General features: G+C 55.9%; 1 protein-coding gene across 1 annotated transcript; it reads right to left on the reverse strand.

Annotated features, from left to right (window-relative positions):
- Positions 1–619: 619 nt before the first annotated feature.
- On the reverse strand, positions 620–27,173 carry LOC130038905 (CAP-Gly domain-containing linker protein 1-like). Its single transcript, XM_056130702.1, is given in 11 exon segments — positions 620–643; positions 14,436–14,639; positions 16,994–17,647; positions 18,042–18,096; positions 19,200–19,303; positions 19,658–19,677; positions 19,680–19,854; positions 23,366–23,588; positions 24,737–24,861; positions 25,811–26,352; positions 27,089–27,173. Coding segments are annotated over 11 exon segments (2,211 nt in total).
- Between the last annotated feature and the right edge of the window lie 64 nt (positions 27,174–27,237).

Consider the following 27,237-nt stretch of genomic DNA (forward strand, 5'->3'; position numbering starts at 1 on the left):
AGGCCGGTGAGCGGCTCGCTGCGCCCTCTGCTGGTCGCCTTGCGAACTGCACAGGTGCGGGCCCTGCCTGGTGCGTGGGGTCCCGCCCACCGGCACCCAACAGCGCCTCGCTCAGGCCTTGTCCCCCCGTCCTGAGGGTTCCCTGCCCGCCCCTCAGGGGCCGGCCCGTGGCTGCGGAGCCGCAGGAGGTGGCGCTGCCCGCGCAGCGGTCCCTGGGGGACCTCCGGCCGGATGCCCGAGCTCCGTGGCGCCAGGTGAGTTGGCGGGGCCGGAGCACGGCCCGCGACTCCCGGCGGGCGACCCCCGGCGCCCGTCTCCCCGCGCGGGGCGGACCCCAGTCCCAGGCGCCCATCAAGGCGCACACCGAGGCCATGTGACTGTCTTTCCTGGGGGCCGCGGCGGGCGGGCGGCGGGGAGCGCAGGGCGCGCGAGTCCTGGGCCGCGGGCGCGGACCCCCGGCGCGGGGGTCTCAGTCCTGAGGCATCTGTCCGCGGGGCTCTGGCGGCGGGGGCGGGGGCGGCAGGACTGGACGGCGGCCTGGGATCCTGGCCCCTAGGGCGGGGCGGGCGGGGGCCCCTGGCGTGCGGCTTTGGGTCTGGGTCCAGCGGTGGCCTTGGGCTCAGGCTTCGGGCTCCTCATCTCCCTCGTGCGGGGGGGGGGGGGCACCCTGCCCAGCGCGGTCTAGGAGATGGGGGTCAGCGGCGACCCGGGCGGCCTGCACTTGCCGGCAGGGGGCTGTCCCCGAAGCATCGCCCCCGCCCCAGACTCACCACCCACCCCCTCGCCTGCTAGGGGGCGCCCTCCACTCCAGGTGGGAAAACCCCCAGCCAACTGAGCCTCCTAGGGCCCGCTGGCCAAGGACTGCTGGTCACAGGCCCTGAGGGTCCTCATGGCCCCTGGGGCCTCGACTTCCCTTCCTGTACCAGAAATCAACCCAGAGAGAGGCCAGTGCACAACTGCCCTAGAACCCCCGCTCAACGGCTCCCAGGACTATTGCGGGGGGAGGGGCCCAGGCTTTGATGCTTACACAAGTTTAGTGAAATTTTACTGACTGTGAGGGAGAAAAAGTTTGCCTGTGTGTACATGCCAGAACCAGCGTATCATTGTGTCCATTTGAGTTTAAAGAAACAAGTTAATACCTTTGCGAGATGGAGAACAGAAAGAAAAAAAAAGAACTTGTTGCAGCCCCACCCCTCAAAAAAGAATTCTTTTAAACACCTAATCCCAGGAAGAAGTGCTATTTCTTGAATAAATTATTACCAAGCAATGACAACAATTAAAACACACACAAAAGGACGTGTGGGGGGTAGCACAGGGTGGGGACGGACGTTCAGTCAAGACTGGGCAATGCCACAGCCTGGAAAGGACATGAGAGGGGACAGAAGTGTGGCTCCTGGGATGCATATTGGGAGACAGACAGAGGTGCGTGTGAAGTGGGGGATCTCATTAAAGTCTGGGGTCCAGGACAGCTGTGGATGTTCGTGTCCTACTCAGTGTTTCGAATCTGTGTGCCTTGGGGATGGAGGGAATGTGCACCCCTGGGAGAAGCCGGGAGGGCCACTGGGTATTCCCTCCAACCCACCTTGCAGCACTGGATCATGCATGTTTAGATCACATGCTCTGGGCCATAGCACAGTGATGCGGGCAGGTGACACATTGAATGAGGCATAACTTACAGCAACAAGCCGAGTCTCTTTGGTCCCCGGGTGAGTGGGTGAACGAAGAGCATGTTCCGAGTGTCAGATGCCTCCCAAAACTGACAGGAGGAATCGGAGACTGAGGCCCACGTTAGAAATGGCAGAATGTATGTCTGGTTAGTGAGACCCAAGATATCCGCACACACATTACAGAATTCTCATGGGTTTACGGCAAACGGGAATTCTCACAGAGATGAAAAGAGAAGTGTGTATTTCTCTCAGCGCCTGGCTCACACTTACACTCCAGATCATTAAATAGAAAGCAAAGAATCTGAGACTAACAGAGATTTCCTGAATTCAACACCCAAGGGCTGGAAATACACCGGAAAGGGTGGACTTCTGTGCAGTTAAGCTATTACATGAGCAACACCTCGCTAGGGAATAGGATCTTGTTTAGGTGGAAATAAGAGCGTTTTAGTGGAAAGGAAATCTCTGATGCGACCCTGTGGGTCAGGAATCTTGACTTTCCTATGGCATGTGTTTGGGGCTGGGCTGGGGTCTACCCTTCACAGACAGGGGAGCTGGGTTGGTCCCCAGCACTGCATGGTCTCTGGAGGCAGGAATGACTGAAGAGAACTGTGTCCCCAAAGCAAAACAAAACAAACTTACTTGGTAACTGATCCCACCATAAGATTATTTTAAGAGTTCCTTGCTCTAAATCTAACACATACTTAGAAAGTCTGATTTTAAATGTTTATTCAAAGTGAAGGGGTTTAAGGAGGATGAGCAGAGTCTCCTGCCTCCGCGCCTGGCTGTCCTCGCGGGGACCCTTTGGAGGGGAGCAGGTTGAGTTTCCCTCCCCACCCCGACCAGGGCTCCGGCAGCCGAAGACCTCTACAACCAGCCATCACAATGCTGAGACCACTCTCCACAGGCATGAAGGTACTGGCAGAGGAACAAAGGCATGCGTGTCCTGGGGCTGAGATCTCCAAGCCTGCTCAGATTGGGGCTGAGCATCCTCCACTCAGATCCTCCATATTCCAGTAGGCAGGGGTTACACCCACCAACTGCCCCCCTTGTGCCCTGTAATCCCATCAATGGCCAAGACCCAGAGACTATAAAACCCAGCTCCCGGAAGCATCTTATTATCTCATTCTTTCTTTGGACAAACTGGCAGGCTACCGAATGTAACCTGCCCACACGGCAGAGTCTGGCAAACTCCCCGTGGCTTACGCAATATGCCAAATACCAGTATCGATGATGAGGCTCATTCTGCTAACCCTAAAAGAGCCTTGAATATGGCCCTTTTTAAAAAATTCTCAGGGCTAGGACAAAGGAGACATTACTGGGGCCTGTTCGAGGCAATCGACGAACAACAGGATGGTTGTGATCGTGAGTGTGAGCAGATTCCGATTTTTTTTTGGGGGGGGAGGGGGTCATACTGAGAGATCTCAGGGGATCCTCCTGGTTGTGCACTCAGGAATTACTCCTGGCAGTGCTGGGGGGACCATATGGGATGCCAAGGATCGAACCCAAGTTGGCCGTGTGCAAGGCAAACGCTCTCCACGCTGGAATGTCGCTCCAGTCCCACATTCCCATTCTTTGGTCAGGACTATCCAACTAGCCTGAGCCATCAGCTCTAAGGCAGGAGGGGAGGGAAGCTTCCTTGGCGCGTTCCTGACACAAGCCTGGAACATTGCACAATCACCTGGCAGCCTTTCCTCTAGTGGGCACGTGTGGCGACCCCTACTTGGACACGGCCAAACAGACCCCGGCAGCTGCTCCTGTTGACCAGTCCTCACGGCTAATTCCATTGGTCTCTTCTCAGCTCTGACTTCTACCGTGCAATCCACAGGTGGCTGGAGGACATCGGGCCTCTTTACCGATGCCCGAGTCACAAATACGTGGGCCCCTTTAAAGCCACACGCTTTAGATTTGGTGTCATGAGGAACAGCAGAGGGAGGAGAGCCGGAAGGGAGGTCTCCAGGGCCAGAAACCTTTCCCAAGGGATCACACTATCCAGATTCTTTCCTTACGACTTTCATAAGAAATAAATCTCAGTCATGATGCAAATGCCTTAAAGTGTTACTGGGCAGCCTTTCAAAATGCAAAAAACAAGAACCAAATATTAGAAACTAAAAAAATATATGAAATTCATTATAACGTGGATAGAGTTTCTTTAGTCTTTCCATCAAAGACACACAGATAGAGCAAAGGAAGCAGGAGTGGGAGGAAAAAGAGAGGGTGAGGTGAGCACGGCGGCACGTGAGCGCAGAGACAGCCAGACAGCCAGACATCAGCACACACAGTGACCTCAGGACCGCGGAGGCTGCCTCCCGGCCCCGCAGAGTTCCTGACCAAAGCCCGCACCTGACATTCTGGTTCTGGTATCTGTCCTTGGCAGTCAGGGAAGTGGGGTACGCCGAACAGGACCACCCCGCCCCCGTCTGCTCTGGGCTTTAGCAGTGGTCGGAGCAGAGCAGGACTGGCCCTGCCTTCCACAGCTGGACCTGTTTTCTTTTATTTATTTATTTATTTATTTATTTTTATTGAATCACCATGAGAAACTTACAATCTTTCATGTTTGGGCTACAATCACACAATGATCAAACACCCATCCTTCCACCAGTGCACATTCCCCACCACCAATCTCCCAGGTATACCGCCCCCCTTCTACACCCTCCCCCTGCCTCCATGGCAGACAATATTCCCCATACTCTCTCTCTACTTTTGGACATTATGATTTGCAATACAGACACTGAGAGGTCATCATGTTCGGTCCATTATCTACTTTCATCACAAATCTCCCATCCCGACATATCTGGACCTGTTTTCAACCTGTCTGAAAACCTAACTTGGAGACAAGCTCCCGAAGAAACGCTGACTTTCACAAAGTGCAGAGACACACCTTTGGCACACATCGCGTGCAGCTAAGCTGGAGATAACTACAGTCTGGGGAAAACCCGCAGCAAACCCAGGGCTGGGTGAGTGTAGCCGACATCCTCGCTCAGAGGCAGCAGTTCTGCGCCTCCATGTGGGAGCCCAGGATGGAGAGAGCCTCCGCCATCAGGACTGCACGCCAACAAGGCCCTTGGGTGCAGGCAGCGGTTTCTGCATGAACCCAGGGAAACTGGACCTAAACCCTTCTAGGCTTTCAACCTGAGAGCAGAGCAAATTCCTTTTAGCACTTTATGTACCATCACACTCAGACCTACATCTGAATCCTTTACAATCTCTACCTGCCGATGAAGATCCTGGGATTAGCTACAATTGAGATGTCTTCAGATTTCTGAATCAGACACAGCTTGCCATGATTAACGAGAAGAAACAGTTCAATATTTGTTTTAAAATTTTTTAATAGTTTTAAAATTTTTTACTCCCACAAAAAAAAAATAAAGTCATCATTTGTTCCTTAGATGCACTGAAAGTTTTTTTCCTTCGGAGTGGATGGGTGCACACCTGGCCATGCTCAGGGCTTACCAGGGCTCTGGGCTCAGGGTACCACATGGGGTGCCAGGGATTGAACCCAGCTCAGCTGTGTACAAGACAAGATAGTACCAGTTCTACGACTTCCCCGGCCCCTGAATGAATGACTTTCCATGGATGGCTGCATAAACATTCCTGGGACATAGGAGGAGAAGGGGAACAGAGGTGATGAGACAGCAGAGGGAAATGGACAAGTGGTTAAATGGGTCATTTATTTTTTAAAATTTATTTATGTATTTATTTTTGCCGGGGGTCACGCCCGGCGATGCACAGGGTTACTCCTGGCTCTGCACTCAGGAATTACTCCTGGTGTTGCTCAGGAGACCATATGGGATGCTGGGAATCGAACCCGGGTCAGCCGCGTGCAAGGCCCTACCCTGCTGTGCTACCGCTCCAGCACTAAGTTGCATGCCAAGACGAGTGTCTTAAAAAAAGAAAATCAAAATGAAACAAAAAACTGCTTCCCATTCTGACGGATGGTTTCTCCTCAAGCCAGGGGCGCCAGCCTTGATTCTGGGGGGCTGTGCGTTGTGGGGAGCGCGGGGGAGGATGGGACTCTGGTGTCTGTGTGCCCCCAACTTGGGAGTTGTCTCCTGCAAATAGCACCAGGGATGAACCGACCATTTGGGACCAGCTGTGGGGGGCTGGGAGTATGAGCAGATGGAAGGACCTGAGATGGGTGGCAACCGTGGACACGCAGCAGACCCCGACAATCGCCACTCAAGAGTACAGAGGAGGGGGTCTCTCCGCAACCAGAACAGATGGTGGGGGTGGGGCGGGGGTGCGCTGTGTCCCAGGGAATTACAGCACAGTAGATTTCATGAGAAACGCATTTCCCTTCCTTGTGTCCTCCATCTTCGGCAGCCTTGCAGTGGGCTGGCCTTGGGGATACTCCTGGCTCCTTGCTGGGGGCTGGGTGGAGGGAGGGAACTCTGCCTCCTGCAAAGCCTGTGCTCCCTGTGGCCCCAGACTTCAGAGCAAAGCTCAGATATGCTTAGGTCCATCTGCCTTTTTCTTTTCTTTTGTTTTGGGGTCACACCTGGTGATGTGAGGGGCTTCCTCCTGGCGATGCGCTCAAGGATCACTCCTGGTGGGGGAGGGTCCACCTGGGATGCTGGGGATCAGGGATCGACCCTGGGTTGGCCTCAAACAAGGCAAGTTCCCTGCCCGCTGTGCTATCCTGCACTTCCCCTATTTGTCCTTTTCATTCTGACTTTCGTTTGCATTTCTGCAGGAAGTTCAAATTCTGGGCCTATCTGCCCCACCTCAGTTCAAGATTTTTTCCATCCTGTTGAAGTATGCCTTTTTCTCCTGATACTCTGGTTGAAGTTTTTGTTCTCCTTAGTCATAACAGTACATGCAGAAAACGAATCTGTGACAAGATAGTTCTTTTTTGTGGCACATTTGGCGGTGTTCGGGGCTTACCCCTGGCTCTGTGCTCAGAGAACACTCCTGGCGGTGCTCGGGGGACCATACAGAGTGCAGGAATTAAGCAGCACATGGGCTCCTTTGTTCAAGGTGGCCTTTATAGGGTTTCTCCAACCTGCCCCCACGTAGGGCTTCTTCCCAGGTAAAAGTCCGTTGCTAAGGAGGTTACCAGGGAGGTCCAAAAGAGGAATTTCATGGGGAGGAGGCCTTTATCCTCAGGGTCTGTGGATGGTCTTATCGGGCCTTTGCTTTCTGTATCCACAAGGTGGCTCATTCCTAGAATTCTTCTTCCATGAAACTTTGTTTCATTGAAAAGGGCCTTTCCCTATCTACCTGCCTACATCACAACCATTATTGCCATACTGGTCCCTACTCTATCCTAAGCATCCTCTGTCCCCTACACGTGTGGTTTTTTCCAATCATTGACAAGGCCTCCTGGCCTCCATTTTTCTAGCCTTGGATATCAATCTCGTGTGTGTGTGTGTGTGTGTGTGTGTGTGTGTGTGTGTGTGTGTTTGTATTATGGGCTGGAGCCATAGCACAGCGGGTAGGGCATTTGCCTTGCACGCAGCCAACATGGCCGACCCGAGTTCGATTCCTCCGCCCCTCTCGGAGAGCCTGGCAAGCTACCGAGAGTATCTCACCCGCAAGGCAAAGCCTGGCAAGCTACCCTTGACATATTCAATATGCCAAACACAGTAACAACAAGTCTCACGATGGAGACGTTACTGGACCCGCTCAAGCAAATCAATGAACAACGGGAGGACCGTGACCATATATATCATATTCCACAAAATGGGTGCTTACTTATATTTGTGAAGGAACTTGGGAATCATATCCAGCAGTGCTGAGGCTCCTCTGGGCTCTGCTCAGGCATCACTCCTGGAGGGGATACTGGGGACCCTATGAAGTGCCAGGGAAAAGAATCTGGGTTTGCTGCTTGCTAGGCATCAGCCTTGCCCCAGGGCTCTCTCTCCAATCTACAGTTTACTGACTTACAACGTAGTATTACAGAATACTCACAGTACGATGTAATAATATTTGGATATCCTGCAAAGTAACCATGATTCATGTATAGACCGTTTGAATTCCCTACCATAGATTCTAAGGTCAAGGACTGCTATTGGGTATTATGAAGGCTGAAAGTAACGGTCCTACTCAAGTTCTTTTTCCAGAAATCTCAACGTGAGGACATGTGCTTCAAACGTACAGGAGTTGGTGCTTATAAGCATATTTGGTTCTGTTCATTTTGGGTTAATAATATAGCAATGTCCAGTTCTTTCCCAGACTTTATGGATTGACGGTGTTTGTACTGCTTGGTGTCCTTCATTTTTGTTTTCTGAAGAATCACTGAAGGCATTCATTTTAAGGTACATTGACTAGGAAGCTTTGCAATAATGCAAGAAAGGTTTTGTTTGTTTTGGGGTTTTTTTTGCTTTTAAACCTCACCCAGTGGTTTTCTTTTCATTTTTTATAATTTTATTGATTGAATCACCATGAGAGCAGTTACAAAGCTTTCGCGTTTAAGTCTTGGTCATAAAATGAAACACCCGTACTTTCATCAGGGCCCATTCTCCACCACCAAAAACCCCAGTATAGACCCATCCCACACCCTCCCCCTACCTGTAGAGGAGATAATTTCCATATTACTCTCTCTGCTTTGATTACATTCAATATTTTGACACCGGACCCACCATTATTATTTGGTGCTCAGATCTGCTGTAAAGGCAACAGTAGACAATTTGTTTTCTACTCCTGGTTATGAATAACATATGACATCGCGTGGCTGCAGTAGTGGCTGCGCGATTTTGAAATTCCACAATTTTAACCATTAAATCTGGAGGAATTTCTTGCCAAAACCTGCTGGGTTCCAAGATGAAATCAGCAGCCAGAGAGGCCGTTTGTGGGTGACGACTTGGGGTCTCGTTGGGGAGGAAAGGGCCAGCTCCACCCACATCCCGTGAGGCCCTACGTGTCTCGTCACTGTGAGCCCAAACCTGACTGTCCAGTGGCCTCTGGAGGATGGCGGCCAGCGGGCTGCCAGGGGGAACGGGCCAAGGCACGAAATCTATTCCCACCTGGGGTGGCCCAGTGCCTATAACTTACTTCAGGGACTGGACACATTTCTGCCAAAAGCTGTTGGGTTTCGAGATTTGTTTCTGAGTCTCTGGGATCATGGCCGTTAAGCAGTTCAATCAGGAACCAGAGAGGCCATGCCTCCAATTATATAGCTGGACTGGAGGTGGTTTGTGTCTGTGTCTCCCACATACCTAACTTTTGCCTGTTTACTTTCTTGCTAAACTCTGCCCCACGTTTTTGGGGTCTGGCCCAAGGCACAGCAGCAATTTGGGGGTACCTGGAAGTCTGAAGGCGCCATCAGACTGCTGATGCACTCACCTCACAGGTACAGAGAGACCTGCTGGTGGCACCATACCCCCAACCCAGTGCTTCTTACGGTTTACTCCTGCCTCTGCACTTAGCGATTGCTCCTGCCGGGGCACAGATGACTGGATGGGATTCCTGCGATTGAACCCAGATCAGCCACATGCAAGATAAGAAACCTACTCACTGTACTACCTCTTTATCCCAAGATAAACACTTTTAAGAAAATGGTATACAGGCACAGAGCAATAGTTCAGCTGGGAGGGCATGTGCTTTGGCCAATCTGGCTTCAATCCCTGACGTTCCGTATAGTCTGCCCAAGCACTGTCAGGAGTGATTCCTGAGTGCAGAGCCATGAATAAGCCCTAAGACATCACCAGGTGTGGCACAAATATAAAGAAACAAAAAGAAATAGGTGTATCAGAATTCCATTGTAGAAACTCTTTGACTTCTTTGACTCTATAGTCCTTGATTGCTAGCCAAAAATCTTTTATAAATAAACCGGAGAATAATCAGTTATCACTGGCAAAAAGGAAATAATTTTATTCAAGTAGATAAAGAACATTGTTTGCTCTAATTTTAATACTGCTTTACATAGTTTGTGAAACAATTTCAATCGTGTTTATTACTCAAAATGTCAATGGATTACGATCTTTCACTGGTGAGACACTTGATAATCTCCAGAGGAAAATACATCAAAAGCATATATACAATTATAGCAGTTCTTATAATCCATGTAGCCCTGATGGTACATTATTTATCACGTTTTACAGAACTAGAAAACATTCAAATGAACATAAAGAGATTCAGACTGGATGATAAACTTCTGATGGTTCAGGGCTTTCATTTATTTTTTTCTGATACGAAAATCCAAAATTATTAATGTTGAATTTCTCATCATACATTCATCTAAAACCACAGTGGAAAAATGTAAACTTTGTAAAGACAGTAAATTGGTTATTGTAGGTGTTTCACAAGTAGCTTGCTATCTAATCCAGGAACTGCTGGAGATTTCTGCAGAGTGCAGAGAATGAGGTGGCCGGGCCGAAGTTGTTGCTGTCGTAATTGTTGAGGTCGTCCCCGTTCCCTTTGAGAGCCGCCTCGGACATCATCTCCACTTTCATGTTGAGGTCCTGATTCTTTCTTTGGAGGTCCACAATCACGGAATTCAGGAAATCAATCTGTGTTCAAGGAGAGCGTGAGATGGTGAGCCATCTGCGGGAGCCATGGGAGCCCGCCACAGAGGAGGCTGGGCCCCGCTTCCAGTCCCCGCCCCAGGGTTGGAGGCAGCCAGAGCTCCCCTTTCCCTTCCTGAGCGCAAGCTCCCGGGTGCCCAGGGAAGACCCCAGGAGGAGATGCTGGTACCCCTCGGTTCTTCTCAGAGCAGGGAGTCAAGAGGGGTCTTCCCTCTCCTACAAAGACAAACTCACTTCTTTCAAATGAATGGGGCGGGGGGAAATCCCACTTTACAAAAGCAAGCATGACTGTAAGCACAAACATTCATGTTTCACTTGAAAACTGGCAGGCGCGTTGGTTCTGAGTGATAGCACAGCGGGAAAGGTGCTTGCCTCGCACGCAGCCAACCCAGGTTTGATCCCTGGCATCCTATAGGGGCCACCAGAGACCAGCCAGGAGTGATTCCTGAGTGCAGAGCCAGGAGGAAGCCTGGAGTATCGCCAGGTGTGGCCCCCAAAGAAAGTGTAAATAAAACCAGAAAAACAGACTGATTCTTTTTCTCCCTCAGGGCAAGTTCTGATGGCCAGTCTCTGAGAGTGCCCAGGCCATCCCACACTAGAGCCAAGAAACGCAGATCTCTCTTCCTCCAGCTGAAAACAAAACAAAACAAAACAAAACATGGAAATGTTCAGTTCCCAACAAACCCATACAGGGTCCACCTGCACAGCCCACATGCAAAGTTCACTTCAGCCCACAAGTGCCCTCCAGGGCCACCGGCTATTAAGTACAGAAGTGCAGGAAGTGAGGGTGTGCGGGAACCCCTCAGGGCACTGGGACCCAGATGGTCCCCTTCCTCGGAGAGGATTCAAACGATAAAGCGCTGCAGACCCGGGTGGGATGGAAGGGGGGTTGGGGAAGGAGAGACATCAAGGAGGCCCCAAGGCTGACTCCTGCTGCAGGCCAGACCCGAGCCTGGTGATGGTAGGTGCGGGCACCGGACTGCAGCCAAGTGTGCAAACCCCGGAGGACCACACCCAGCTGTCTCCCTTGACAGGAGCAAGAAGCAGGAAGGCAGCCCAGAGGACCAGACTCCCCCAGCTCTGGGCCTAGAGCATGCGCAAAGAGGCTGGAAAAGCCACATGCTGGTGGGCGTTTCCGTTTGCGACTGAACCTTCCTGGCAGGGAAGAAGCCCTCCAAAGTGGTGTTCGACTCTGGCAAAGTGAAGATTTGCCAATTCGATGGGAGCCCGAAGCCCAGGTTCTGGGAGAGCAGCAAGAGGAAGGGCATTGGAGGGCTCTGGCAAGGACATGACCCCTTGACTGAAGGGATGTGTCCTTGTCCATGGGGCCTCTCACTCCTTAAGCATCATCTCTTGTGCTGGGAGCGTGTGGGGGTGGGGTTCCGGCAGCATGTGCGCGGCCCCTGGTTCTCACGGGCGCCAGGGGAGCACAGCCCCTTCTTCCTCAGCTTCCCTCTTTTTGGCTTCTGTTATTTTAATGAATCAATTAATTTGGGGAGGGGGTTTTGGGGTCACAATCCGGCGTTGCTCAGGAGTGACTCCAGGCTCTGCACCCAGGAAGTACTCCTGGCGGTGCTTCGGGGACCATATGGGATGCCGGGGATGGAACCTGGGTTGGCCTTGTGCAAGGCAAACAGCCTACCTGCGATGCTATTGCTCCGGCATCATTCTCGGATATTTTAAATGGTAGATATTCCCCGACTCTTTTGAAGCATACACGCATATATACATATATACATGTCTGTGTATGTATACATGCTTATCTAGAACCTTTGTGGGTAGTCAGTTTGGTTTGTTTGGGGGCCACACCCGGTGGGGTAGGGAATAAACCCTGGCTCTGTGCTCAGGGATCACTCCTGGCTAGGGTGGAACAGCTCAGGCTGTCAGCAGTCACTCGAGCCCGGGAAAGTGGGGCTGTGAGTTCAGAGGGCACTGGCTCACCTACAACTGCACTCAGGAATTACTCCTGGTGGTGCTCAGGGGACCATATGGGATGCCAGGGATTGAACCTGGGAATTCGGTGTGTAAGTCAAACGCCCTCCCCGCTGTGCTATCACTATGGCCCAGGATATGGTTTCTCTCAGGGCTGAGGCCGGGCCTACACAGCCCTGGTCACTACCATCACCCACCTTACTCTGCATCATCGCATTGGTGTTCCTGGTGTCCTCCAGGGAGGCCAGGGCCTGCAGGGACGCCTCCCGCTCGGCCAGCAGCTCGGTCTGCTGCGCCTCCAGCAGCGCCTGGTCTTTCAGCAGCCAGTGCAGCTGCCGCTGGAGCTTCGTGGCCTTCTGGCCCAGCAGCTCCTTCTGGGAGCCAAGGCTGTTCAGCTGCTCACGCAGGGCCGACTCCACGCGGGCGGCCTCCTCCTTCTCAGCCGTGAGCTCCTCGATCTCTTGCACCAGCGACTTCTGATCCCGAGCCAGCTCCTCGTAGGAGCACTGCAGCTTCTGGATGATGTTGTCCTTGTCCTTGGCCAGGGATAGGTTCTCCAGAACCAGCTTCTTGACATGCTCCTCCAGCTGGCCCCTCTCCTCCAGGCCCTTCTTGCACTCGGCCACCAGGCTGCTCTTGCTCATCTGCAGCTCCTCCACCAGGGCCTGCAGCCCCAGCTTGGCGACCTGCAGTGCGTCCTTCTCCGCGCCCACCCTCTGGAGCTCCTCCTGCACCGCCCTGCCCTCTTCCAGCACTTTCTCTTTCTCCGCCTCGAGGGCTTCTCGGTCCAGCCGCTCCTGCTGGCAGAGCTTCTCCGCGGCCCACCTGGCCTCGATAACCTTCTCCTTATCCATGCGAATCGCTTGGTTCAAGAGCCAGAGCTTCCTCTGCTCTTCCCGCAGCAAAGAGTTTTTGGCCTCCGCTTCTCTGAGTTTCAATTGAAACCACCCTCTCTCGGACTTCAGACAGAGCTTCTCCTTCGCCAGCAATTCATTCTCTGACCTCAGGGCCCTGCGATCCTCTGACATCAGCTCCATCTCTTCTTTGGCCGAGCTTAATAAGCAAGTTAAGGACTGCAGAAACAAAAAGCGGGGAAGAATGGAAACAAGAATGAGATCAAGCAGGCACACGCAAGCCAAGCACTTCATGTGGCCTAAATACCAGAAATGAAAATGGCAGAGTAGTCTTACCTGCACACGCGTGTATACGCGCACGCGCACACACTCACACACACACACACACACACACACACACAGACTCAGGATGGAGAGGCTCAGACACAGTTAGCTTCTTAGCGTCAACATAACTACCTGCCTATTTTGTGGATGGGGGCCCCACACCTGCTGGTGTTCGGGTCTCGCTCAGGGTTCTGTGTTCAGGGATCAGTCCTGGCAGGGCCGGAGGACGGGATGCTGGGGATCAACCCCAGGTTGGCCGAGTACAAGGCAGCACCCTACCCATTCTACTATCAGCCGAGTTGATTTTTGAAATGCCGTCTGAAATGATTCCTGACAGCTCCCCAGAAGGTGTAAGTACAGTTGGATCTTGACATTGGGGCATAAGATTTTTCCCCCCACTTCAATTCTTCTATTATAAAATGCATCACTCTGTCCTAGAAGGGATGCATTCAAAAACTAGTTTTCAATACAATTCAAAGAACTACAAAAAGTATTTTGTTTTGGAACTTTGTGCAGGAGGGGAAGGGAAAAGCAACCACTGCTTGTCAAACGATTTTCACAGGGACAAACAGAGGCAGGAAATGGACTTAGTCCCAAAAATTATACACTTTATAGAAAATCCAGACGAATCCACCAAGCTTTGGAGACTGAAGCCAACAGTTTTTGCTTGCCAAACACAGTAACAAGTCTCAAAATGGAGACATTAGTGGGCTCGCTCGAGCAAATCGATGAGCAATGGGAGGGCAGTGTTTTCAGTCATTTGGGAGGGGCCCAGGGGCTCCAGGAGGACTGGCCGCACACGGGTCAGGGTCTCCCTCACCTGCTCTCCCTGCCCGTCAGCAACGGGTTGTGCGTTTTCATTTCTGAGTCTCAATGCACACCACAGTTGAACCGCCATGTACTTTCCAGAACTTTCTGCAGCAAGGGCTATCTTCTCTGTCCAGCTCAGCAGCCATGAGCTGCAGCAGGCTACTGATGTGTGCTGGGCAGCTGACCGCTGACGGCCATGTTACCGGAATGAGACTGACCTGAGCATGCACACGAGGCTGCTGGCCACAGAACTGGGCCAGCAGGTGGTCCAGAGAGGAGACGTAGCCCTGGCTGCGGTGCGTGGTGGAAAGCGGCCGGGCACCAACACACACACGGGCCACGGCCGCCATCAGCCGCGGCGCTGCCCTGCGCCCACCCACCTTGGCCTTGTCGGCTTGCGTCTTCAGCTCGGCCACCTCCCGCAGCAGGCTCCCGTTCTCCGCCTGCACCGCCTGCAGCTTCTCCTTCGCCTGCAGCAGCAGCTGCTGAAGGGCCTGCGGCGACTCCTCGTGCTGCCCCTGGATCTCCACGCTGGCCTTGGCGAGCTCGGCCTGTAGAGCCTGGCACTGGCTGCGGCTCACGTCCACCTTCTCCTCCTGTGGGGAGCCGGGGGCCACTGTCAGCCGCCGGCCCCCTGCCCACTCCCAGCACACACGCACACACACGAACAAACATGAACACACACACACACACAATGCAAACACACAAACATACACACACGCACACACACGGCCCCTCTGCTCTGCTCACCAGCATGCACACACAAACACACATGCACACACACGCGCGCACACACGGCCCCTCAGCTCGGCCGCTTTCGTTCAAGTTCTCCTGAAGACTACGAAGCGCTAGCCCCTTCCCCTGCAGCTCTTCGGCCAGGCTATCGGCCTACCAGAGTCACAAGGATGGAGTGAATGGACCAAGGAGACAAACAGGAACGGGAAGGGGAAAACAAAACAGAAAACACGTATGAGAAGCCCATGACCCAACACAACCCCGAAGAACAGAGGCGTGAGGTGAGCGTGATTGCCTGAAGCTCACGAAGCCAAGGCCTTGGCGCCAGCAGTTCTGGTGATGACTATCTAGTGGTTATTGAAAACGGCCCAAACAGAGGCGTTTTCTAGACCTAACTTTGGCGTGACCAGAAAATAAGAAAGCCTATGAGAAAGACTGACTTTCCAGGGGCGGGGAGACGGCACAAAGTGCTGGAGTACACACCAGGCCCGAGTTGGAACTGCAGCACCACTGGGCGAGACTGAGATCGGTCCACAAGCTGCAAAGCCCCACTACTGCTGGGCGGGAGGACCCCAGAGCCCAGAGCATGGCTTGGCGAGGAAGAAGGAAGTAAGCAAGGGAGGAGGGAAGCTAAGGATAGGAAGGAGGGAGGGAGGAAACAGGGAAGAAAGGCTAAGGGAGGGGAGGGAGGGAAGAAAAGGTTATCTTTTTTTTTCCTTTTGGCTTTTTCGGTTACCCTAAATGCTCAGGAATTTCTCCTTGGATGTAACCTGGCCAGCTCACCGAGAGTATCTCGCCTGCACAGCAAGCCTGCCAAGCTCCCCGTGATGTATTCGATATGACAAACACAGTAACAAGTGTCACAATGGAGACGTTACTGGGTCCGCTCGAGCTAATCGATAAACAACGGGAGGGTAGAGACAATGACAGTGACCCTATGGGATGATGGAGATCAAACCAACGTGGGCCGCGTGCAAGACAAATGCCCTTCCCACTGTACTATCACTCCGGTCCCCAAGATTTACTTTCTTGTAGTTTCTTTTCTGTGACTTTAAAAGTTTGAGGGGTTTCAATATGAAATTTAAAATGAGGAACCTCTAATCCCCTAGACAGCAGTCACCCGAACTTGACGTTTGTTACATCTTGATGCGAACAAGTGGGTCAGCTATCCCCTGCTCTGTCCTAGGAATTGATTCCATTTGTTTCAGCCGGTGTTTCTAGAATGTCAGCCAAGGAGTCCTGAGTCCTGAGAGGAACTCCCGGGGATCTCGGGGCCCTTCTGTTATGTCTGTCAGTCCTGTCTAGAAAGCCCACAGCCCTTCCATCTTGGCCAACAGAGAAGTTTCTCCAACAAAGTGACCAGCGCGGGGGGGGGGGGGGGGTGAGGGCACATCCCTGCCACCACAATCCTATAGGAGGAAAAGGGCATCTCTCGGGGCTCCTTGGTGAGAACTGCAGCTTCCTCGGCTTGGCCCAGATCTCACTGTCTCGTCCTTCCCCAGGGTCAGGGCTACCATGAGAGTCCATGCCTGTGGCCAGCAGGGGGCCATGCTGGAAGGCGGACTTGGCCCAAGCACCTGTTAGAGGCTGAAAGGGATGAAATCTCTGCAGGACTGCGCGGGGGCTTGTGCTGCAGGGAGGGAGGGGCTGGCAATGAGAAATACCAAGATGGGCCACGTCACCAGCCTTGAGGGAGCTCAGAGGCTCAGAGGCATCGAGAACCAGCTGGGAACTGAGGCGCCTCGGGGAGAGGAGGGCAAAGCCCGTCACACGAGCAGGTGGTCAGCAAGGTCAGGGAAAGACCCTCGCGGCCTGACTCGAGCCCAAGTGTCTGGGCGAACTCGGCGAGTATGCAGCGAGCCCAAGAGGTGGGGGGCAGAGGTTTGCTCTGGGGGCTCCTATCTTATTTTCTCACTGGCCTCGTGAAGAATTCTCTGTTTCAGAAAGACCCCAGACGGGCCCGATTAGCCGGGGCAAAGGCCTTACGGCATCCAGGTGCTGGGGACCAATGACAACCCCCGAATCATGCCGACTCCTTCTCAGTCCCCTCAGAGGGAACCGCAAGGGACGTGACCGGGAGACCTGTCAGCACCAAGCCGGAACACAGCGGTGAGCAGACTGACACACAGCATGCAGGGAGCGAGCGTGGAAGTGGGCGAGGGCACCCGAGTACCAACCTGCAGCTCTCGGCCCGCTTTGCATTCTCTAACTCCTGAATCTGCCGCTCAGCCACCTGGAGCTGCTGCCTGAGCTTCTCCATTCCCAATTGACCTTCGGAACTGGCCTTCCAGAGCCCATCGAGCTGCAAGAGCTGTGCCGTGGCATTGGCCAGGGCCTGGGCTTGCTGACTACACACGGCCTTCAACCCGTTCAGGTGATTTACCTTCGTCTCCGCCTCCTGCAGCTTGTTCAGGGCGTCCTCCATCTCCACCAGGTGCTGGTCCTCGATCTGCTCGAGCTTGGCCCGTGCGGCCTCCAGGCTGTTCTTCTGCTCCTGGGCCGTCCTGAACATCCGCGACCTGAGCGTCTGCAGCTCGGAGGCGTGCGCTGCACGCTCAGCCGCCTGGTGGGCCTTCAGGCTCTCCAGCTCCTGCTGGTACTCGAACTGTAGCCTCTCGATCTGCATCTTGAGCTCGGCCAGCTCGGCCGCCTCGGCGCCCACGCCCTGGCTCACGGATGCCTTCGGCTCGCCCATGGCCTGTTGGTGCGGGGCGATGGCCGTCTCCAGCTTGGACTTCCACAGGGCGATCACGTCCGCATTCTCCTTGTTGGCATGGTCCAGCTTGGTCCTCAGGCACTCGTTCTCCTTCGCAAGCTTCTCAGAGGCCGCCTGCAGGGACTTCACCTCCTTCTGGTGGGAAAACAAAATTTCCATGAACTTAAAACAGGAAGGAAAAGAAGCAGAAATAGAAATTTTTCTTTTCCAAACTGACTCTTTGCTTCTTCTTGTTTTAAGAAAAAGCTTCCAAAAAATGGGGTTCTAAAGGATTTGATTTGTGCTGCTCGACTGAAAATCAAAGCTGAGGCAAAGGCATAGACCCGACTGTCAGAACGAGAGAAAAACGCTCATCAAGAGCAGCCTCCAGCCCCAAGGAGCAGAGATGTGTCAGCCGGGCCCTGCCAGGTGCATGACCCCAGGTATCCATGTCTGATTCGGAGTCTCCAGCAGAAGTGGTCCCGGCGGGGTCGGCCAGGCCGCCCCGCATCCTTGCCTGCACCCTGCAAGCCTCCGGGACCTGCCCGGGCTTTACCTCCAGGTCGCCTTTGGTGATGGACTCCTCCTCGACTCGGAACTGGAGGTCTTCCACTTTCCTGTGGGGCAGAGGGAGACGTTGTGAGGGGCGTCACTGCTGCCCCCCATGAGGGCCACCATCTTGTAGATGCGCCTGACCCAGCCCCCGGCTCCACACACAGGAGGGCTGAGAGAGTTGGGGAGGGCCAGAGCGAGAGTACAGCAGGCAGGGCATTTGTCCTGCACGTGGCCGACCCGGGTTCAATTCCCAGCATACCAGTATGGACCCCGGAGCAATGCCTGGAGTAATTCCTGAGTGCCGAGGCAGGAGTAACCCCTGAGCATCGCTGGGTTGACCCAAAAAGAAAAAAAAGAAAGTCAGCGAGTCCCCTCAGCTTGGAGCACTGGGTGGGACCCGCAGGCTACAGGAGGAAGCTAGACCGAGCCAACGCCAGGTTCAGTGTCATATCAACCCTTTCTGCCTCGCAGCTAACAGAGTTAGTTACAAAGTGACCAGCGGCGCCTGCCAGTCCCTCCCAGCCAGCGCCTCTCTCCACATTGTGACAACAACTGAGCCCCTGGGGGAGAAGCAGCCAACGACTCGGGGGCGGGGAGGGGAGGGGCTCCCAGTGACTGTCGAGTCAGCATGTGGAGCTGAGGGGCTGAGCCAGGCACTGGCAGTGCCCCTGGGCACCACACTGCCGGGAGCCCACCTGAAAAGGCGGTCTCGGCCAGCACCCCGTGTCCATCTGTCTGCAGCCAGGCCTCAGCCCCGCGTCCGTCTGTCTGCAGCCTGGCCTGAGCCCCATGTCTGTCTGTCTGCACCCCGGCCTGAGCACCATGTCCGTCTGTCTGCAGCCTAGCCTGAGCCCTGTCTGTCTGCTGTCGTGCCCCATGAGTACTGTGGGTTTCCTCCCGCCTGGGACTTAACCACAGGGACTTCCACAGGGCCCCACTGGGTTAGGACAGTTCCTTGCCACCCAGCACAGGCCTCCTGAATACCAGGCCACGTGGACACAGCAGGGAGGGCCGGGGGTGGCTTGGCTCCACTGAGCTCCCCCCCCTAGCCCTCCCGGTGAGGCCGCGCTCAGGACTGGGCACCCGTTGGTTTCTGGTTCTCACAGCCCTGGAAGGCCAGGAGTGCCCCACCCGAGGGAGCCCCCAGCTCCGGGCACGGCCTCACCTCTTCTCCTCCTCCAGCTGGTTCAGCAGCTCCACCTTCTCCCAGTCGGTCGCTTCCAGCATGGCCCGCAGCTCGTCGTTCTTGGCCTCCAGCTCCAGGACGTGCTGTAGAGGCAACGGCGCGTGAGTGGCCTCGCCCGCCCCCAACAGCCCTCTGGGGGCTGGCATCGCCACCTGTCACCACAGCAAGCTGAATGCATCTCCCACCTAAGCTACGGCATTTCTGGAAGGCCAGAGAGGAACCACACCACGAAAGCACCGGCGCGGACAACTCGGCACTCCCTAAACCCCCACAGGGCGAGCAGAAGGCGCATGCGATCAAACCACGCGCCGGACGCCACCGCAACGACGGCAGACGGGGACCCACGGCCTCTGCCTGCACCGCCTGCACCAAGCTCGCGCCCAGCCTCTACCGCAGGCGTCTCTCGGCCCCAGGACTGCCGTCTGCACAGACGTCACCTGGTCGTGCCCGTTCCGGCCAGGGCCAGCTCCTGCTCTATCTCCCCCATGTGGCTCGTGGCCTTGGCCACCTCCGCCCGCTCTAGGTCCCGCTCGGCCAGCAGCTTCTCAGTGTGCTGCTGCTTCTCCTTCAGCGCCTCCTGGAGGGCGGTGGTGCCAGAGATCTTGTGGGCGTAGCGGGAGGAGGTTTCTGGCAACTGCAAAGGAAAAAGAGACGTGAAGGGGATGGGGCCGGCCGACACGGGCATGCTCGCGGTGATCCTCGGCAAAGCACATGGAGCAGTGCTGCCTCCTTGCATATGGGCCAGCAACTCTCAGCAGAAACGTCTTGAAACCTTCCCGAAGATCCTTGGACGGGACCTGGGCTCCACTGACCTCGGGCCTCGTGGGAATCCAGAGACTCTTCTGCAGAGCCGGAGGCAGCCCCCTCCACAGCCCGCTCTGGCCTGAGCTTCCTTAAGGATGAGCCCTTGGCATGAGCTTGAGGCCAGCTCCAGCATCTTCAGCCTTGCAGGTCCGTCAGGCAGCCTGTCCCTGGGCAGCCTGTCCCTTCTCTCTTCCTCTTCCTTCCAGCTCACCTCGCTCTCCTGGGCACCGCCCCATGCCTGAATAGCAGTAACCAGTGACTCTTGTCTCTGGGAATGGCCCCGTGACCCCGGGGGTCACTGGGTGGGACCCTATAAAAGACCCCTGTGCCATCTGCCTTCGAAAATGGGAGATGAGAGGCTAGAATGATAAAGTTGCGGGAAAGGCGCTGGCCTTGCACGCCGCTGACCCGAGCTGGATAACAGGTACCCACCCCATAGGGTCCCGAGCCCACCAGGAGTGACTCCTGAGTGCAGAGTCCAGAGTAAGTCCTGAGTATTGCTGGGGCATGGCCAAAGTCCAGGGGAAAAAAAAGGAAAAAGTGGTGGGTGAGAATGTGTGAGGGCTCACGCCCAGCGAGCAGGACAGCAAGGGCAGCTCAGGGAAAGACCAAGCACAAAGGGAAGGAGAGAAGAGGCAAAGACAGTGAGGAGGGGAGGGGAGTGGGCTGAAGGGCTGCGGGGACCGGGGGTCCTGTCCGTTCTATCCTGGGCTCGTGGTCGCTCATGGTCGCTCTGCAGACCCAGATCCCTCTCTGCACAACGGCCCCTGCAGGAGGGGACAAGGCGGGACCTGATCTTCATTCTTCGGGCACATGGTGGCGGGGGCTGCAGCGGCGATGGCCAGGACTTCCGCTCCTTCTGCCTGGCCATCCCTGTTCCAACGCCCTGCTGCTGTCCAGCCGCAGGTTCTCTTGCCGCTTCCCCGCATCATCTGAGCTGCTGCCAAACGCCTCCTGACCGACGGGCCCAGCAGGGCCCAGGCTGTCCACTGCTGTTTTGCCTGCTGGGAGCTCTCGAGCCACCTGGTTCTGTCCGGAGAGCGGGATCATCCTTGCCTGTGCGTAAGGACCTGGCCGTGATTTCCCGATACACTTCAAGTATATCTGGTCCGATTAAATGCCCTCCCCAGGGCCAAAGAGTCTGTTGGGGGGGGTAGGGGAAGGTGCTTGCAGAGGTTCAAGATCCAGCACCATCAGGAGTGACCCCACCCCCCAAGCAGAGAGCCAGGAATAAGCCCTGAGCACCCCTGGGTGTGGCCCCAAAACCAAATAATAACTAAAATTTCTAGGAGCACACGAGCTCTCGGGCCAGCCATGTGCAGTGCTCCCGGGAACTGCAGTCAACTCGGATTTCAAGGGGTGGCTGGGAAGAGCTTGCCAGCCTTGGGGGTCTAACACCAAGACCCGGGCTCAACCCCCCTCCACCGGGAGCAGCCCCCAAGCACCACGCCTGGAGTCCCTGAGCACTGCCAGGTGAACCCCAAAGAGCAAAAATAAAAACTAAGAAAGGCGGGCGGCGGTGTTCCCTGAGCCTCCTGGCCGGAGCGGGTGGGGCAGGCCAGACGCACGCGCTTCCTGGGCCCGAGACAGCTCCCTGAGGAAACCAGCACAGGAGCGATGGGCTTCTTTCAGCCAACTATGGAGACGAGACTGTGAGGTTCAGGCGCCGGAGCAGGGAGAAAGCAGCACCCCTAGCATGGGGGGAGGCGCGTGCTGAGGGGCTGGGCAAGGTCGGGGCCACGAGCTGAACTCAGGATGCTGATGCCAAAGCCTCTGCTTTGCGCGTGTTTTGTGAGGCCCCAGGCTCCATCCCAGCAAGGCCAGGCCTTCTGTGGGAGCCTGGTACCTCAGAAGAACAACTCAGCCAACAGACGAACAGGGAGGCCTCCACAGGGCACGCACGGACCCGTGTGCATGTATGTATGCGTGCATGTATGTTCCGGTGGGCATATCTACACGCACCTGTGTGCATGCGCGCGTTGTGTTTATGCATGTATGTGCCTGTGTGTGTATACCCATAAGCCTGTGTATATACGGTATGCACTACGTGTACATGTATGAGTGACTGTGTGTATGAACGCTTGTGTGTGCACTTATGGAATTATATTGTCGAGGTATACTTTCGTGAAGTCACACAGAATCTTTCTATATTCCTGTCATAGACGCTAACGGTGATGTTCAGTTTAGGAGTGAGCTCCACCCTGCATAAAGATATGCAAGGCAGGGGCCAAAGAGCTGGAGAGCGAAGCCCCAGCGCTGCCCAGGCTCAATCGCGGAGGCCCGCCAGGAATAATCCCGAGCACAGAGGTGGGAGAAAGCCTTGAGCTCTGCCAAGTGTCACCCCAAAACAGAACAAAACAAGACAGCGGGGAGAAGCTGGAGATACGTCTCAGGCGTAGGGCTCTTGCTTGGAGGTGGGAGGCCCCGGCACGACCCCAGCACTTCAAACGGCCCCTTGAAGCACTGTAGGGTATGGCCCACAGTCAAGCAGAAAAACAAAACCAAATTCCACAAATGGGCTGGCTCGCGAGGGAAGGAGAGGGGCTTCTGAGTCTGCTCCCCTCCTAAATGGTGAGGCGAAGGGAAGGAGGAGTCGGACGTGAGGATGCACGTGGGACAGGAAAACCTGGTGGTGGTCGAGCAAGACAGGACTGGCCCCAGGCCTGTGCCCACGGCGCGTGGCCTCCTGGCTCCCGTTCCCGTGTCATCTGTTTTGTATCTTCCGTTGCACACACACTCACTCCCTCCTCTTCCGCATCGAGGTTCAATGCACGGAGCAGAGGCGGCGGCAGGAAGCGCAGCCCCCAGCAAAGCCAGCCCCCCGGGACACCCTCTCCAACGTGGGCCCGTTTCCCTGTGGACAATATCTCAGGGCACCCTTGCATATTCAGACACACTTTAGTGTTTATGACTCAGATAGACGTGAGGGGAGAAGCCACGAGGCCCCAGCTTTGAATTGCGGCACCGCAACGGACAGAAGTCGAGGCCACTCTGCATGTGGACAGCGGTGCAGAGGGACAGGAGGGAGCAGGGAGAGACGGAGAGAGCAAAGAAGCAAGATGAAGGGCCAAGCGTTCCCCAGAGTCTCTGGGCCCTGCTCTGACCCTCAGTCGCCCCCTTCAGCTACCCCACTTCATCCCTAAGGTGGCCTGAGGCCAGAGAGGAGCCCTGAGCACCCCAGGAAAGGCCCATCCCTGCTCCTGTCACGGGTGGTGGCTGGGAAGCCACTCGCCTGCCACCCGGAGCTGCTCAGCCCACGTGCTCCTGCTCCACCTCTCGCCCCTGGGGCTGTGGGAGTCTGTGGGGGCCCGAGCACCCCGCAGTGGTGGGGGGCTGCTTACTAGTCCCGTGCGGCCGGGTCTGCTGCTCTCGAATGAGGCCCCGGAGCTGACAGAGCTGAGCGAGGAGGCCGAAGGGCTGCGCTTCAGGCTGGCGGGGGTGGTGGCCATCACACGCCTCACGGCGGCCACCCTACCCTTGTCCGGCGTCGTGGACGGGAAGCCGATCTTGGTGACTTTGTGAATGGGAGCAAACAAGCCATACTTGGGCTGACACTGGAAGTACCTGCGGACAACGAGGAGCGGGGGACAAAAACACCTTCGGCAAGAGACACAAGCGCCGACCCAGAAGTCCACTGAGTCCCACAGTCTCACACCCCCACAAACGAACACACTCCCACAGCCCCACATACCCACACACTCATACCCCAACAAACACACTCACACACGCACCCCAAACAACACTCCCACACTCTCACACTCCCACCCCAACAAACACACTCACACTCACACCCCAAACAACACTCCCACATTTCCACAGCGCCACACTCACACTCACTCCCCAACAAACATCATACCCTCCACCAGCCCACACTCACACACACTCACAACCCAACAAACACACACACACCCCAACCAACACTCCCACACATAAACACCACAACCAACACACACTTACACTCACACCCCAACCAACACTCCCACACTTCCACACTCTCACAGCCCAACAAACACACTCCCACCCCAACCAACACTCCCATACTCTCACACTCCCACCCCATCAAACACACACACTCACACCCCAACAGACACTCCCACATGTCCACAGCCCCACACTCACACACACTCACTCCCCAGAAACACACATACTCACACCCAAACCAACACACACTCACACTCACACCCCACCGACACTCCCACACCCACACACACTCACACCCCAACCAACACTTCCACACACCCACAGCCCCACAGTAACACACATGCACACCCCAACCAACACTTGCACGCTCTCAAACCAACACTGACACGCTCTCATTCCCCCACAAACACGCTCACACCCCCACCAACACTCTCATGCCCACGCCCCCACCAACACTCTCACAGCCCCACACTCACACGCTCACATACACACTCCCTCATACATTCACACCCACACTCTCTCCCATGCCGCCCACCCCCACCACGCAAACCAAGGGCGATTCCAAGCAGGCTCCCCGGCATCTGAAGGGCCACAGCAGGCCAGGAGGGTTCCTGCGGCCCGAGCACAGCTGCATATGGGGGTCCCAGGCTGTCCCCACATCCCTGCAGGGTCCCCGAGTGCCACTGGAAGTGGCCCCGCCTAAGAACCAAGTGAAGTGGCCTGCAGTCCCCTCAGCGCCTCCCGGGCACCGTGCATGGCCCCAGGCTGTCTGGGGGGGCAGGGGGACCCACCTCGTTCCGGCCACGGCACCATCGTTCTTGCCCAGTGGCTTGTCCAGCTCTACGCCGCACCAATCCCCCTTGGCGAAGTCCGTCTCCCCGAGGAAGCGCACCACACTGGCCTCCATGCCTCCCACCTGCCGGAGGGATGGAGGGACGTGGGTCAGGCACCCTGGACTGCGCACAGCGCCCCCACCCCCGCAAACAAACATTCTGGCTTCAGAGTCGGGATTTCCTGAAGAAACCCCAAAGGTCAAAGTGCCATTTCCCCCCGCAACCCCTACAGGGTGAGCAGACGCTGCTGCTCAGTGTCCATGCAAGGCAGCGGCATTCACACCCACTCGCTGTCACTGGTGGCCTGGCTGACCACACCCCCGGGAATCTCTGACCCAGGCCAGCCACCTGGTGTGGCGAGGGGGTCGCTGCCCCGTGGGTGTGGGAGCGGAGCACTGGCAACCCCACCGCTGGAGAACAATTAAGCCAGAAACCAGCTAAAGGAAAATGACTGTTCTCGTATCTTAGCAGAGTTCGATCTTCCAGTTCTCCTTCACTATGCCTTGGCTTGTCGCTTGGCTCCCGGGACACAGAGCAAAACAGAATCACAGCGCTGGACACTGACAGGAATGCTGACAAACAGGGCTGGAGCACCGAGGGAAGGGTGCTTTGTGTGCGACCACCCTGTGACGCCCCAAGCAAAAACAATGAAAACCAGAGAAATAGAACCGATTTTCAACTTTGTTCATTGGTTTGTTTTTGAGTCACATTCAGAGTGCTCAGGGCTTACTCTTGGCTTGGTGCTCAGGGATCACTCCGGGATGTGCTTGGGGGACTGTACATGGGACCAAGACTTAAACCCCGGGTCAGAGGCGTGCAAAGCATGACCCCTCCCCACGGCATGACCCCTCCACCCTGTTTTGGCTAAACTGGTAAAACTGGCAGCATCCCCGCACGCATCAATCACGCTGGAAACTGCAGGACCAGGCGTCCCGGCTGCTCGTGCTTCCACCCAAACCGCGAGTCTGGAGGAGCTGATGAACCAGACAGGCGAATGGACAGCCACCCGCGACCTCTGCCCTCGGCACTCACCAGCACCTGGTCCCCGAGCTTCAGCTCCCGCTCCCCTTTCTTGAGGGAGCCGGCCTCAGAGAGGTTGGAGATGGACTCGCTGGCTGTCCTGGTCAGGCTGCTGATGTGAGGGGTGGCCGGTGCCTCCTTCGCGGGGGACTGGGGCACCTTCGCGGTGCCGGCAAGGGCCGGGGAGGCCGACAGGGGCGGTGTGGCCCAGGCGACAGGCGCTGGCTGCCGGCAGTTGGTCTCATCGTCGGCCTGCAAGCTCCTACTCAGCTTGGACGGCCGGGTGAAGATGCCCTTCAGCGGCTCGCACTGGAAGTAGCGCACACCCGCCACCGAGCCGTCGTTCTTGCCGATGGGCTCGTCCAAGACGATCCCGGCCCACTGACCAGGGGCAAACTGGGTCTCCCCGAGGAACTGGATGAATCCAGGCTTGTTCCCGTTCACCCAGACTCGTTCCCCGACCTGGAAGTCGCCCACAAACTCCTCCTGCATCTCCGAGGAGGGGGCGCTGGGGTTTTTCTCCCCAGGCACGGTCTTCTCAACGGGAGCAGCCGCTGGAACAGCAGAAATGGTCAAAAGGGTCAGAAGGGACAGGAAGGGCCTGTGCAGGTCCAGGTAAAGTGTGGTTGGGGGAGAGGGACACCCAGCAGTGCTCGTGGCTAATCCCAGCCAATGACGGGGGCTGCTTGTGGTGAAGCCTGGCCGGGCCAGCCGTGAAGCGGACGTGCTCACCTACCGCAGCATCCCAGGCCGCAGTCATACTTTGGGCAGCTCAGGGGAAATCTTTGGATACACCCCGTGATACTACGGACCAAGCCAGGTGAAAGCTCGAACCCAGTGTCTTATTTCTGCTGTGTCCACTGGTCCATCTTCTTTTTCTTTTAGGCGGGGAGCAACCCAGCCAATGCTCAGGGCCTATTTCTGGTTCTCCGTGCAGGGTTAATCATGGTGAGGTTGAGGGTGGAGAGTCACATGGGGTGCCAGTTGCCCTCCCCACTGTATTGTGGCTTTGGCCGGCAATGAGGCCCTCTAGTCCAGGTGAGTCCACCTCCCTAAGCCTGTCCCCAAGCCCGGGCAAGGGAGCTAGCAGTTAGAAGGGAGCGTGTTGGTCGCCTCAGCTGTCACCGGTTGCCGTGACACTAAACTCACAGAACGTGACACTCGTGTGTGAGAGCTGTCCCCAGAGCCACGGACGTGTCTACAGCTCAGGGAGCCCTTCCCGGGCGAGGACTCGGGATGGGGTTCCCGGGTGGGAATGAGTCTCCGTTGGCCTGGGCTGAGTGCACTTACCGGCCGAGGGTGTCTTCAGGGCCCAGCTCCCATGCTTGAGGATCTTGGTGGGGGCCTTCAGCCCGCTGGGTCTCAGCAGACTCATGGTCAGGCGGTCAGATGCTGCCGCGGCCACTACCAGGCCCCGACCATCGAGCCCACTGTGGGGC

The sequence above is a fragment of the Sorex fumeus genome, unplaced genomic scaffold, assembly GCF_029834395.1.
Source record: "Sorex fumeus unplaced genomic scaffold, SorFum_2.1 ptg000081l, whole genome shotgun sequence".
NCBI lineage: Eukaryota > Metazoa > Chordata > Mammalia > Eulipotyphla > Soricidae > Sorex > Sorex fumeus.